Here is a 13,979-nt window from a genome sequence, read left to right as displayed (position 1 = left end):
TATAATTTATTTGTTTTCCATGTGGATTTTATTAAAGCCTAATCACAGAGAAATCAGGACAAATGGGGAGATTTCAAAATTTGGTTGTGAGATTTTCCTTCAAAAGAGGGAGGATTATCAATGAGAATGGTAAAATGTCTGACTTAATTTGTACCAGTGAGGGTCAGGTAGGGTCACTATGTGAATGCTTTTCGTCCATTTGTATGAGAACTTTCATGAGATTCCCAGGTCAGAGAACACTGTTTTTGACCAGATCTGAAATACTTATCTGCTGCCATAACAGATTTTGTTTGGAAAATGGTGTTTTATCCACATCTAATGCTGATTCTGTGAACATGGATTTCAGTGATGGATGGTGTATTTATTATGGATGGTGTATTTGTATGGATGGTGTATTTATTATGGATGGTGCATTTGTATGGATGGTGTATTTATTATGGATGGTGTATTTATTATAGATGGTGTATTTTTATGGATGGTGATTTGTTTTTGCATTTATTATGTGGAGTTGAGCATAATGTGCAATGTCATTCTTTTCACCATTGCAGATTTTAAAATCTGCTTTACAGAAAGACAGTCTTAAGTAGGTATTTAATATTCATATCCTTTGAGCTTAATTCCAACTACTGAAATTCATGTTTATAATATCCATTAGTGAATTTTGTCTGATATGTCAGTTGCATAAATTTTGGTGTTTTCACACTGGGAGATAATGCACACTTAGCCATATCGCTGAAACATTGAAGCCTGTTTTATGTCACTTGTGCTTTTGGGTAATCCAACAATAATCAATTAACATCTTTTATCCTGTCCAAATTACTTTTGAACACACTTAGCACAGACTCTAATCCAGCTCAACAACTGTAAGCACTGAAGCATAATATACCTTGCAGAGAGAGAATCAAAGCAATATTAATTGTGTTATGTATATTTTATTGAATTGTTTATTTGTTAGTTTTTAAAAAAATGTTTTTAATTGTTTATTTGTTAGTTTTTAAAAAAATGTTTTTTTATATTTCATTACATGCTATTGTAATGTAACATTGTATGCTGGCCATCACCTTGCCCAAAACTGAATTCATTTCTGCTAAACCTGATTGACTCTTTTGGTTTTTTTTTTCCATTTATGTCAACAACTAATGCATAGCTAAATTATTATCTATGTTTATGAGCTTAATATCAGGATTATTATTTAGGTAAATAAGAAGGAGTAAATATGCTGATTTGGGCCAGGGTTTTGGAGATTCCTAAGTGAAATTTACAGGTTATTTTGTTGTAAATAAATAAGGATCATTAGATCATTCTATGATGTTATTTTCCATTAGGTAATTGTTTTTTATAAGAAACTATATAACCTTGTGACTGAGGATTTTACCAGTCATGCTTTAACATCTAGCACCTTCAAGTTGTATTATGTTGTGACGAATTTGGGCTGAGTTTTATTTTCTTCAACTTTTAAATTCAAGTGATTATTTTCTCTGGAAATACAAAAGTGCTCTGATAAAATTCTTGAAAAAGACATTCACTAGAATTTTTACTAAATTCATACCTAGAACAATATTTCTGTGATTCAACAAGAGACACATCATCACTCCATAGGCTATAACAGACATGTCATCATCTTAGTTTTCGATCTCTTTGGGACTTGAACTGAGTTTTATTCAGGACTTTTTATTATTAGGACTTGTATCTATAATTCTTAGATTATTTGTGGATTTAATTTCCAATAGTGTAAGTTCTTTTTTCTTATTTTCACTTTTTATTCTAGGGAAATAACTTATTTGTTTAATTTTACAAAGCTTGTTGTCTTTCACTCTTTTCTGTTACTTATTTCATGAGCATAAACTTGTAAAAATTGTTTCATGCTGACTAAGCTCTTTAGTAATCCAACCATAATCAATTATTGTCTATGATCTTTTCAGAATTACTTCTGAGCATACATAGTATAATCCAAGCTGGCAAACGTCAAACCAACTGACCATGCTGACAGTATCAAAGGGATGATTTATGCTGCTTGAAATTAGCAGCTAAATTGTCTTGCCCTATTTAAGCCAGCTAACATTTATGTGATCACAGGCTTTATTATTGTAAATATACCACACTGGAAGCAAGGTGTGAACAAAGTGGACAAATTTAATAGGTTTTAATAACAATGTTGAAGGAAATTTCAGTGAGTGATGAATGGGATGGGAGACATAACTCATTTCAGGAGGAAAACCTCCTGGCTGGGAGATTCACACTTATAAAACCACCACACACAACTATGAGAAAACATGTATTGATATAGATATGAGCAAGTTGAAGAAGCTGAAAACAGGTTATCCATAAACTTGCTACAAAAGCTTCACAATTGCTAGGGGAGCCATACAATGGCTATGAAAGCCACACAACTGCTGTGGGAGCAACAAAACTGCTATGAAAGCCATACAATTTCTTGGGGAGCAAACAAATGCTATTAAAGCCACACAATTACTAGAGGAGCTTTATCAGAAACTGTTTTGATAGAACATATTCTAAGAAACAAGTTCCATCAAAATTAGCTCAGATAAGAAATTGAAAATAATCTTAAGTTTTCTTTAATGTGGTTGGCAATGAAGGCAGAGCATTTATATGGGATCCACTACCAGCACAATTTTTGTATGGCATGTGCTAACAAACATTTCTACCATGTTTGACCAAAACTGACTAAGCCATTTTAGAAAAGAAGTCAGATTTAGGTGTTGTACCTGGCAGCTACTGAAACCACACCATTGCTAGAGAAGCCAAACTGGACATAATTTTGAAGATCATATCCCACAAAATGTTCATACCAAGTTTCATCCTAATTTGAGGAGCATTATCACCGAGTGTAACTTAATTGGATTTAAGAGTTTTCTTTCAGAAGAAGTTGAAAATAAAATTTTGAATGGATGGCACATAATGTGAGATGCATACTGATTGCTTGGTCAAACCATAAGCCCACTGACCTTAGAGCCACGTCAGGAAAAACAGGTGCAAACACAGCAAGGTACTCTAATTAAAAAATAAAAGGTAGGTCTACTAGCCCTAAATGAGTATTTTTGTTTCCTTAACATTTCAAATATTTGAGTCATATTTTGATAAAAATGAGTTTAAATATTTTAAAACTCACATGAAATTTATTTTCATTGGTTCTTTATGGCTCTGTTGCCATATATACTGCAATATCAGTCAGGTCAAACTGCAAACAAAATAGATCCTGATCTACCATTGCATAATATACCAAATTATTTGGATCCTCTATGGTGTTTGTTTTGTTTTACTGATTACTCTTAACAGACTACAGAGACACAGGTCTACCAGCACATTATGTGACAGCAGTTACGGGTCTGTGGTGTTTGTTCTGTTTTACTGATTGCTCTTAACAGACTACAGAGACACAGGTCTACCAGCACATTATGTGATAGCAGTCTGTGCACTTTGCTTTTGGAATCTCCTTATAAGTAAATCTTTTCCAGCATGTGGAATGTTCTAATTTAATCAGATGGCAAAACATAACCCCAAAGATATCCTGTTTAACAACCTATTAATAATGATAAACTGATTGCTCAAAACAATCTGTATAATATTATTCTAAATTTTATTTCCTTTCTTTTTTTCATTGGAGATAATATACTAACATTTAAAACATTTGAGAAATTATTGTCGTGATTTCCTTTGACAAGCATTTTCTACTACTGTTTCAAGTATTAATCTTCAGTTAAAAAGATTATCCAAGGGAGGTAACAACAATGTGGACTAAAACATTTATCTAGAGGTTCACTGCTGGATCAAAAGATCTTGATAATATCACATGGTGGTACATAATTAAATAAAGCTGCAGTTGGGAGAGCTGCACTGTTGAGACTTGTCAGGACACCCATTTGCATGAGACATGGCTGCCATGTGATAGTACAATAGCAGTGGAAGTTAGATGTATTATATTTGGCATATACCATATATACTAGCTTATAAAACAAGCCCAACTGCAAACGCACAGATCCAGATCTGCTGGCACATAATGCACTGGCAGATATGGGTCTCTGCAGTTTGTTTAGGAGTAATCAGTAGAACGAAAAACATAGACAATTATCTGCATATGCATTATGCTATAGCAGACCAGGATCTATGTGGTGTGTAATCGGGCTCGACTTATAAACAAGCATATATGGTACATCTCATTTTTTAGTACATTCACACAGATTGTAGCTTTTATTTGTATTACAAATTATGTTTTTTTAAAAGAGAATGTATACTAGGCCATAGGCATGGATTGAAATTAATTCTAGACCAAACAACAAGACAAAGGTTTAACACCATTGCTAATAAGTGGTACTGGAAACATGCATGTAGTGATCAGACAGCAGAAGTTCAACAACTATAATTATTTTTGTCAATATTTCTTTGATGAAATTGCATCACTGAAATATAAGGAAATAAAAAGACAAACTTAATTTAATGAATTTAGAAAAACTAAACTATGGATCTTTTAAAGTTTTAATTGTAAAGTCATCTACTGTTAACCAGCTAAATAGTTGTAATATAAATGTTTTCTTGCGACTGACTGGAAGTCAGGATCTAAACATGTGCTCTTTAAAAAAGAGAGAGACAACTATGGAAAAATGAAAAGAAACAAAAAACTAATGGTAATGTGTGTACTGCTGAAAACTTGGCAAATGTAGTACAGCTTATAGACATGCTCATTGGTAGTGAAAGTTGCTACTTTTTATGACCTCATTATTTTGGGGTCATGGTGGATAAATGACAAATAGAAGAAATATTCCATAAAATGGAGACAACACATGGAAGAAATTCAGTTCAAAAGTATATGACTTTTGTCAAATTAAGAACATGAAATAGAGTGGGAACATTTTCAGAGTGTAACAATGTCAAGTAGTAATCAAAATTGCTGCTTTCTGTGCCTGGATTATTTTGTTGTGAAGGTGGACAAGTGGAAACCAGTTCTTCCTGTTGTGTCTTCCTTAACTTGTAATATTGGTGGGCACATGTTAACTAAAAGAGACCCTACACAAGAGACATTAGTAACCCAGAAAAAGAAATAAGCATGTTAGAGTGGTGTAACCAATAATAGGTTGGAAACTTGAACATAGTGGTAAAATTAAAAAATCTTCAACAAAACTACTTACTAATTGAAGCTGCTGGTTTTTGTATCCTCATTATTTTGTGGTGATGGTGGGCAAATATTAACCAAAGGAGGACCTCCACCAGCAGGGAGTAGTCCAAACTCTAAGGCAACCTCTTTCTCTATCTCATCTCGTCTCTGGAACACAGAATAAATGCAAAATCAACATTTCAACAAAACATATTTTACATAATGGGAATTAAATCATTATCAAATTGAATGTATTAACTTATATAATCTCATTTCAGATAGTTTCACATATTTGAAGAAAATTTGGGTATTATTTAAGTAACTGAACATTTTTGTTAGCTATTAGAAAGTTTGGATTTAATTGGGATATGACTGGATTTTTATTGGGAAGGTACATGTCTTTGAGTACCTTGGAACACCTTGATTATATTCTGAGTTTACCTAATGAATCACTGACAGTTATCTTGCAGAAATGAAAAACAATTCTTTCTCAGAGTAGATTGCTCAAATCTGGCAGCCTTGTAGACGGGTTTCTCATTTATGTCCATAATCCAGATTCATATCCATTGTTTACTATTTAGTTTAACATCAATGTTCTCTGTGAGTTTGTAACACATTCAAAATTAAGCTTACTGCAACAAAAAATCAGTTGACTAATGTATCAGCAAATCAAATGACCAATGTATCAGTAAAACAATTGACCAATGTATCAGTAAAACAATTGACCAATGTATCAGCAAATTTAGTGATCCATGTATCAGTGAAATAATTAAATAATCTATCAGCAAATCAAATGATCAATGTATCAGCGAATCAGTTGATCAATGTATCACCAAATCATATGAACAATGTATCAGTAAAACAATTGACCAATGTATCAGTAAATCAATTGACCAATGTATCAGCAAATCAACTTACCAATCAGCAAATCAAATGACCAATGTATCAACAAATCAACTGACCAGTGTATCAGCAAATCAGTTGACCAATGTATCAGCAAATTCATTGATCCATGTATATGTGAAATAACTGAATAATCTATCAGCAAATCAATTGATCAATGTATCAGCAAATCAGTTGACCAACATATCAACAAATCAACTGACCAATGTATCAGCAAATCAATTAACCAATGTATCAGCAATCAATTGACCAATGCATCAGCAAAACAACTGACCAATATATCAGCAAACCAACTGACCAATGTATCTGCAAATCCATTGACCATTGCGTCCACATTAGTCTGGATGCAACTCTTTGAGGTCATCAAAAATATATATCATGGCAATTATCAAAACCAAGACAACTGACAAAAATGTATGAAATTAATTGCAAAGAGGATTTAAATAAATGTTTAGTATATTAACATCCCTCACTATAATCTCTTTAATTATAATAGATTTTCTGTTATATGGCAAGTATTGTCATGGGTCCCTTTTTTGTGTAGTAGTCATATGTATAATGTATTTCATTATAAGGAAGTTTCACTGTAAGGGGTGATATACTCTATGACTTCTATGGACAACATTATAAGTAAGTGAGTACCTATATATAATGTACTTCATTATAAGGAAGTTTCACTGTAAGGGGTGATATACTCTATGACTTCTATGGACAACATTATAAGTAAGTGAGTACCTATATATAATGTACTTCATTATAAGGAAGTTTCACTGTAAGGGGTGATATACTCTATGACTTCTATGGACAACATTATAAGTAAGTGAGTACCTATATATAATGTACTTCATTATAAGGAAGTTTCACTGTAAGGGGTGATATACTCTATGACTTCTATGGACAACATTATAAGTAAGTGAGTACCTATATATAATGTACTTCATTATAAGGAAGTTTCACTTTAAGGTGACATATTTTATGACTTCTAATTAAAATTACTTCATTATAATGTGGTCTCACAATATGGTGAATACTCTCTGGCTCCAGTGGAAGTAACATAATGAGTGAGTATTGATATAACACGTATTTCATTATAAGGTAATGATCTCACTAACAATTGTATATGGCTCCTACGGTGGAACTATAATGAGATATGTATATTTCATTAACATGGTATATGTACTCAAAGCACATATGAAAATACAAATTTACAATTAATGAGATGCATATGAAAGTTAAAGGGAGTACAAATGCAATTATTAGCTTCTGTAGTCTGATCAGCAATACAGCATGAATTTTCTCACATTTTAAAACAGAGATATGAAGCTAATTTTAATCATCTTGCAATTTTTCATACTGTCAGAATTTAAATCTTTGAATTGATACATGGATCTCTAACTGTGTGATTTTTATAATCTACAATAAAAGCTATGACTTGTATTTCAACCTTGTAGCTTTTACAGTCTTTAAACTATTCTATTTTTCAAATGAAGTGTTTGTATGTCACTCATTGAGAAAAGTGTGAAAAACTTAACATTCTGAACAGGAGTCCTACAGAAATGCCTACCAATATAACCTCTGTATATTTACCTGTTTTACAGAAATGCCTACCAATATAACCTATGTATATTTATCTGTTTGATAGAAATGCCTACCAATATAACCTCTGTATATTTACCTGTTTTATAGAAATACCTACCAATATAACCTCTGCATATTTACCTGTTTTATAGAAATGCCTACCAAAACAATGTACATGTCCTATAGAAATGCCTACCAATGTAACCTCTGTATATGTATATGTCCTACAGAAATGCCTACCAATACAATTTACATGTCCTATAGAAATGCCTACCAATAAAACCTCTTTATTTTTACATGTCCTATAAAATGCCTACCAATACAACTTACATGTCCTATAGATAGATATGCCTACCAATAAAACCTCTTTATATTTACATGTCCTGTAGAAATGCCTTCCATGACAACCTCTGTATATTTACATGTCCTGTAGAAATGCCTACCAATAAAACCCCTTTATATGTACATGTCCTGTAGAAATGCCTACAAAGACAACCTCTGTATATCTACATGTCCTGTAGAAATGCCTACCAAGACAACATCAGTATATTTACATGTCCTATAGAAATGTCTACCAATACAACCTCTGTATATTTACATGTCCTATAAAATGCCTACCAACACAACTTACATGTCCTATAGATAGATATGCCTACCAATAAAACCTCTTTATATTTACATGTCCTGTAGAAATGCCTAGCAAGACAACCTCTGTATATTTACATTTCCTATAGAAATGCCTATCTACCTATACAACATTTGTGTATTTGCATGTACTCAAAGATACTGATGTGTGTACATATCGTAGTTCAACCGTACATCAGAACAACACTGACTATATTGTACTAATCAAAAAGTTAATTTTAATACTGTATATATATGTATATATATATATATATATATATATATATATATATATATATATATATATATATATATATATATATATATATATATATATATATATATATATATATATATATATTATATTTATATATAAAATTGCAAGAAAAATACAAGAAACATTTAGGACTAAAATTTGCAGCTTTACTGACAGCATGCTATGTATATATGTGAACTTATTTTAAACAGTGAAATAATTCATTAATTTATATATTATAAAACCTGGTCTGGTGACCATTGAAAACAAGTAACTGCCTACCTACAGAGACCAGTATTTTTCAATCTCTTTGAAATTTCAATATAGTTTTCCTGCATATAATGTAGTAAGCATCTGCTCAAGAACACAGACACATACTGTATACAATAACTGCTGATTATGCTGAATATCATCTCTACTTGATTATATATTGAGACCAACAGTAAACTGCAAAAATCTAGATGAGTTTTCACATAATGCACTGGCAGATCTGAACCTATGCAGATTGATAAACATAATCAGTGCAACAAACACTATAGACCCTGATCTGCTAGCATGTTATGTGATAACAATCAGGGTCTATGTTGAAGCAGTTGGACTCAACCCATACGCAAGTATGTATGGTAAATTTCTTTAACCCCATATTTTAATTAATTCCCTACACCTTAAAATACACAATCTTCTTTCTTTCCTTTTGCCTGTTGATCTATTTATATATGCTTCATCATTTCTTTAAAATCCACTCACCTTTATATAAATACCTTCTGTCCATCAAAACCACTTTTGTATTGTTCAATGCAGCAGTTGTTATACATAGTTTGAATAGTTCTACAAAATTCTAGTACCTGCATTCATGCAATAATTGCCATACTTGCATTCTGACCAGCAATATATAAATAAAGTTAGGGACTGACAAAGGTACATGTATGCATTGGAGCACAATACAATGTTGAAATGCATAGCTCAATCAAAGATGTGTTAAATTGGATCAGAAAATTGGTTCACACTTACTCTGTAATTCTTGTTAACACCGGTTATTACAAATAGAAAAAGACTTGTAACTGCACCAAACCAATGGTCATCACAACAGTGGAGTGATTTAGGTTGAACCAAATTTCTGATAAGCAGCAACAAAATGCATCTGAAATGATCTGTCTGTGGGACTTCTCATTAGCAAAGAAAAATAAAGGCTAAGTCCATTTGAGAAAAGGATTGTGCATGCTAGATGTATACAACATAATTCATCCAGTTCATGTAAAGAAGATGCATGCACATCAACCAACATTTTGTGAGTGGACTAAACCATTATGAACATTCCCCCAACTGAAAGATTACCACATGTACTTGCTTATAAGTCAAACCCGATTTCAAACAACACAGACCTCAAACTGCTGTTGCATAATGAGCAAGCATATCAGGATCTATGTTGCTTGTTCTACTGATTGGGCCTGACTTGTAAGTACTGTATGTATATATGGTAATCTGATGGTTTTTGGTGCCTTGACTGGAAAATTGCAGAATCCTTTAATTATTGATAAGTTGATACAGAAATTTGATACAGTACTAGTTCATTAATAGAATTCACCTTAACCAAAGCTATCCAAACTCAGTCATGAGCAACAAATATGTACCCTAGACTGATCCTATTGATTGAACTTTGCTTTGTAACATAGGCATGGGAAGCATTAAACTGGAAACTAATGTGAAGAAGGAAATATAATTAAAATGTTATCATTTAAAAATTTACATTTGAAAAAGTATCCAAAACGTTTTCATATTAGGTGTACTTTTATTGCAATGTAAACAATTCCAATTTAACTTTCAGCACCATGTTAAATACAAACTAATCAGAAAAGCTCCAACAATCAAAGAATGACAGTTGAATTACTGATATAATTTACTGCATGAAATTAACAAAATATTTATGTGTCAGAGGTTTACATATCTATTTGTTTTAAATTGTATTGAAGAAAAAAAATGTATTTAAATTCTATGGGAAAAGTTTTGCAGATGTTTCATGTTTCATGATTATAGCTTGAAACAAAGGAGGTAATTGTAGATATTGGTAAGATAAAGATAAATATACAAATAATCTTCAGACAACTATTAATAAATATTTTATCCTAAATTTATAAATATTTTATCCTAAATTTATAAATATTTCATCATACATTTGTTTGCCAGTTTCAATTTCAGACATTTTCTGGAACTTCTCAATGTGAATATATTGTCATATAACAGGGTATTTTGTTCTGTCACCATATCTTCACAGGAAACAAGTATAATAGTACATATTTACTGAATTTTACTTCCATTAAATAAGACATAATTATATATATATATATATATATATATATATATATATATATATATATATATATATATATAATATAATATGATAATATTGTGAATATATAAGGTATAAGGGCATGTACAACTAGACCGAACAAAAACTGCAACAAATGCCTAAACTAGTCTATTGTAGGATTACAGTATATGATTTTGTTCTTACCTTGGCAAGCTAAAAAATATTAAGTAGACATGGTTTTTCAGTGACAGAGAATAAGCTTTTAGTCATGGACTGTGTCCAAAAATTTCATATGGAACATACAAACATACAAATGTTGGGAGAGACAACATATACAAAAACATACAATTTTCTGATTAAAATATTCATACTTTAGCAGAAGCAAAAGGCTTCTTCATTTGCCATAGAAAAGAAATACAATACTGATGAATGAGATTGATTATCTTGCCTTTTTATCATTACAGATGTTAGTTTTTATTCTGGGTCTCAAACAACTGATTACTTGGTATCTGTCTGCAGATGAGGTACACAAGATAGTGCACTTTAACATATCAGTACTCAGTATAAAGTTCATCATTTTAACACTGTTCTCTTTATAAGGCAAATATGTTTATGGATTACATTGTATGTAATGATAATATTGTGCGCAATGTACCCCAGTATAATATGACCTGACATGCTTCATGTATAATATTATTGCTCCCTTGAAGAGTGTTATAATTAGGGATCACAACAATGTGATTCATTGCTATGAGTATAAATTTTCACAGTTTAAAAAATAATAAAGTCATATTTGTAGGTTCATGGGAAAAGTTTGTAAAGTTACTATGACATCATCAGTGGCATTCAACCAATCACAAACATCAATCAACTGCTCCAGTGGCCTAGTGGTTAGAGCATCCGCCTCAGATGCAGGAGGTCATGGGTTCGATCCCTGGCTGAGTCTTACAAAAATGGTACTGACAGCTGGTGCTCAGCATTAAGACGTTAGTTGTTCGGATTGGTTGGCCTGGTATCAGAATAATGTGACTGGGTGGGACATCATGCTACATGTCTGTGACATGATGCCCCAGTGATAGACATCGCTATAAAATGCCACACTGCAGACATTGTAGTGATATGACTGAAAAACTGTTAAAGCTACACTACAAATCCAAATCACACACACATACACACACACACACAAACATCAATCTGAAATATTTGAATAGAGTATAACTGGCATTTTTTAAATATGGGCTTTTGTCTTTAATACTGAACTAGATCTTTATACCTTTCTGCTAATATATGTTTAATTTTTGTACAAGATTTTTTTCATGAAATTAAAATGGAATTTAAGGATTTCTTTTTAAGATCAAGTGTTAGACACAATTGAACCAAATTCTTTTCACCTACCAAAAATATGGGTCTAGCCCATTGTCACCTGTATCTTGAAATTAGGCACTGTATGCCAAGAATTATTATCCATTACATCTTTAATTATTAAATTAATTTTAATATATGCCAGCTGATTGGTCTGGTCTGGGCACGATTTTAACCCACATCACTGATTGTCAGTCTGACCACTAAGCTATCATAGCTCTCATTTATATATATAGCTCACTTAAATCAAAATAAATACCACCCATAATTACTACACATGCATGACTAAATCAGTTACTGCATGATACTAGTTTCTTTCTCCATATTGAAAAATTAACTTCATATTGGTATGCATACTCCTGTAGGATCCAGGGATTGCACATTCCATTATGAACACAAAACTGACAAATTATGCTAATTTTACATTTGTAGTAGCTACAATCAGTAAGCAGGGGTGGAAGGATTAGCCTTGCTTCTGACTAATGTTCTTGTGATACAGGTTAATCTTTGCAAATGAGAAGAATAATAGTTACTAATTTTTTTCTGTAATTTATATGTATCATGCATATATTAATACACAATCAATCCTTATAATTATATTTGCTTTTGTACTTTTCATGCCAAGAACTTTTCTAATATTACAGCTTTGCAAATTTCAAACAAAAAATGAATTAAAAGTTATAATTTAATACTTGTTACCTTTATCATTTTATACACATCAAAGAAATAATTGATAATTATGCATACAAAATTATAGATAAGAAGGGATATCGAGTTAAGGCTGATATATATTTCCTTGTTTAGATTTAATGTTCTTCACTGTTCACACTTTAATGTACTTCACCATTCAGACATTAATGTACTTCACTCTTCAGACTTTAATTACTTCACAGTTGAAACGTTAATGTACTTCACTATTCAGACTTTAATGTACTTCACTATTTAGACTTTAATTACTTCACAGTTCAAATGTTAATGTACTTCACTATTCAGACATTAATGTACTTCACTATTCAGACTTTAATTACTTCACAGTTCAAATGTTAATGTACTTCACTATTCAGACTTTAATTACTTCACAGTTCAAATGTTAATGTACTTCACTATTCAGACTTTAATTACTTCACAGTTCAAATGTTAATGTACTTCACTATTCAGACATTAATGTACTTCACTATTCAGACTTCAATTACTTCACAGTTCAAATGTTAAATGTACTTCACTATTCAGACATTAATGTACTTCGCTATTCAGACTTTAACTTACCTTACTGTTCACATTTTAAGGTACCTCACTTTTAAGAGTTGTATATACCACATGGTTCAAATTTCAATATACTTCACTACTCAAACATTAATGAATTTCACTATTCAGATTTGAATATTCCATTTCAGACTTTAATGGATTTCATTCACTGTTCACTGAATTTACTTCACTATTTAGACTTCATTGTACTTCATTCACTATTCAGACTTCCATGTACTTCACAGTGTTGGATAATGTTCAAATGTACAAAATGACTGAAAGAAACCTGTGGATGTAAATGTAATGAAAAAGATAATAAATGCAAACTTACAGCAAGAGGAAAAACTGGTAAAAAGCATTAAAAATATTGTATCAGTATTTATAATGAATTAAAGCAGTATCAGTATTTATAATGAATTAAAACAGGATGCAAAGCAATGGAATGCTTGATTAAATGGAAAAAAATCACCTGGATTATTTGTAGGATTATATTATATTAGCTGGAACATTTCACTTAGAGATGGTATCATGTTTCAAAGATGCAAGCTTCTGAGGATGCCAATCTAAACATCATGATTGTATGAATCCTGAGA

At 31.5% G+C, this 13,979-nt stretch overlaps 1 protein-coding gene across 1 annotated transcript in view; it reads right to left on the bottom strand.

The window, feature by feature from the left end:
- Positions 1-13,979, bottom strand: part of LOC149780003 (voltage-dependent calcium channel type A subunit alpha-1-like) — a 384,117-nt gene that overhangs the window by 147,136 nt on the left and 223,002 nt on the right. Inside the window, exon 22 of the mRNA XM_089937395.1 lies at positions 5,145-5,278. Coding sequence (XP_089793521.1) covers positions 5,145-5,278 — 134 coding nt within the window. The remainder of the gene's footprint in view (positions 1-5,144; positions 5,279-13,979) is intronic.

The sequence above is a fragment of the Sinohyriopsis cumingii genome, chromosome 16 (genome assembly GCF_028554795.1).
Source record: "Sinohyriopsis cumingii isolate HCF-2022 chromosome 16, ASM2855479v2, whole genome shotgun sequence".
Taxonomy (NCBI): domain Eukaryota; kingdom Metazoa; phylum Mollusca; class Bivalvia; order Unionida; family Unionidae; genus Sinohyriopsis; species Sinohyriopsis cumingii.
This window is presented reverse-complemented; position numbering and strand designations above follow the sequence as displayed.